Raw genomic sequence first — 685 nt, 5'->3', positions numbered from 1 at the left:
CGTACTCACGAATTTGGTGCATTCTTGCTCCGGTAGTTGGCACGAGTGAACACTATCGGTAATATGGCTACAAATTCTGTGCTTCTCGGATCGGGACAACGGATGCCCCTTCTGGGACTTGGGACCTGGCAGGTAAGACAACAAATCTGAAGCGATTGCCTTAGTTTCGGTATCATAGGCTCTGATTCGTTCATGAAAACCCCTGCCGCTTTGATTACACAACTGACTATTACCCCAGGTATTGATCATTGCTACAGCACGAAAAGAAAGAGAGGGCCGAAGCACACTGCTCAGTATCTGCTACTGGTACCTAAAACTTGGTAACTAGATTGATTTTATTTTAAGTTCAACGTCGTATTATATTTGTCTCATTCTGAAGGAGACGCAAGCAGATATTCGTCAAGAATATTAAAATTACAGCGAGTTTGGGAGAAAAAATTATTTATATAAACACGAAATATTATAATCTGATCAAATTTTGCTGTGTAGGGCGCTAATAGCAACGCATAAGCAGAAGTGTAAGCCGGTCACGGTAGCCGAGCGGTCTCAGGCATGCACTGTCTTCGCTCGCTCGGAAACCGAGATCGTGGGTTCGAATCCCACTCAGGGCATGGATGTTTGTGTGCGTTTTTCTGTGTTTGTCTACAGGTAGAGGCCTTGCGACGAGCTGATCACTCGCCCAAGG

General features: G+C 45.1%; 1 protein-coding gene across 2 annotated transcripts in view; it reads left to right on the top strand.

Annotated features, from left to right (window-relative positions):
- The window catches only part of LOC111870289 (aldo-keto reductase family 1 member A1), a 17689-nt gene continuing 17004 nt past the window's right edge, over positions 1-685 (top strand). The window contains exon 1 of one of the 2 annotated variants that reach the window (XM_023862435.2): positions 1-132. In XM_023862435.2, the coding sequence (XP_023718203.1) occupies positions 64-132 (69 nt within the window). In that variant the 5' untranslated portion in view covers positions 1-63. The remainder of the gene's footprint in view (positions 133-685) is intronic. The other variant, XM_023862433.2, reaches the window with a different exon arrangement.

The sequence above is a fragment of the Cryptotermes secundus genome, unplaced genomic scaffold (genome assembly GCF_002891405.2).
Source record: "Cryptotermes secundus unplaced genomic scaffold, Csec_1.0 scaffold94, whole genome shotgun sequence".
Classification (NCBI taxonomy): domain Eukaryota; kingdom Metazoa; phylum Arthropoda; class Insecta; order Blattodea; family Kalotermitidae; genus Cryptotermes; species Cryptotermes secundus.
This window is presented reverse-complemented; position numbering and strand designations above follow the sequence as displayed.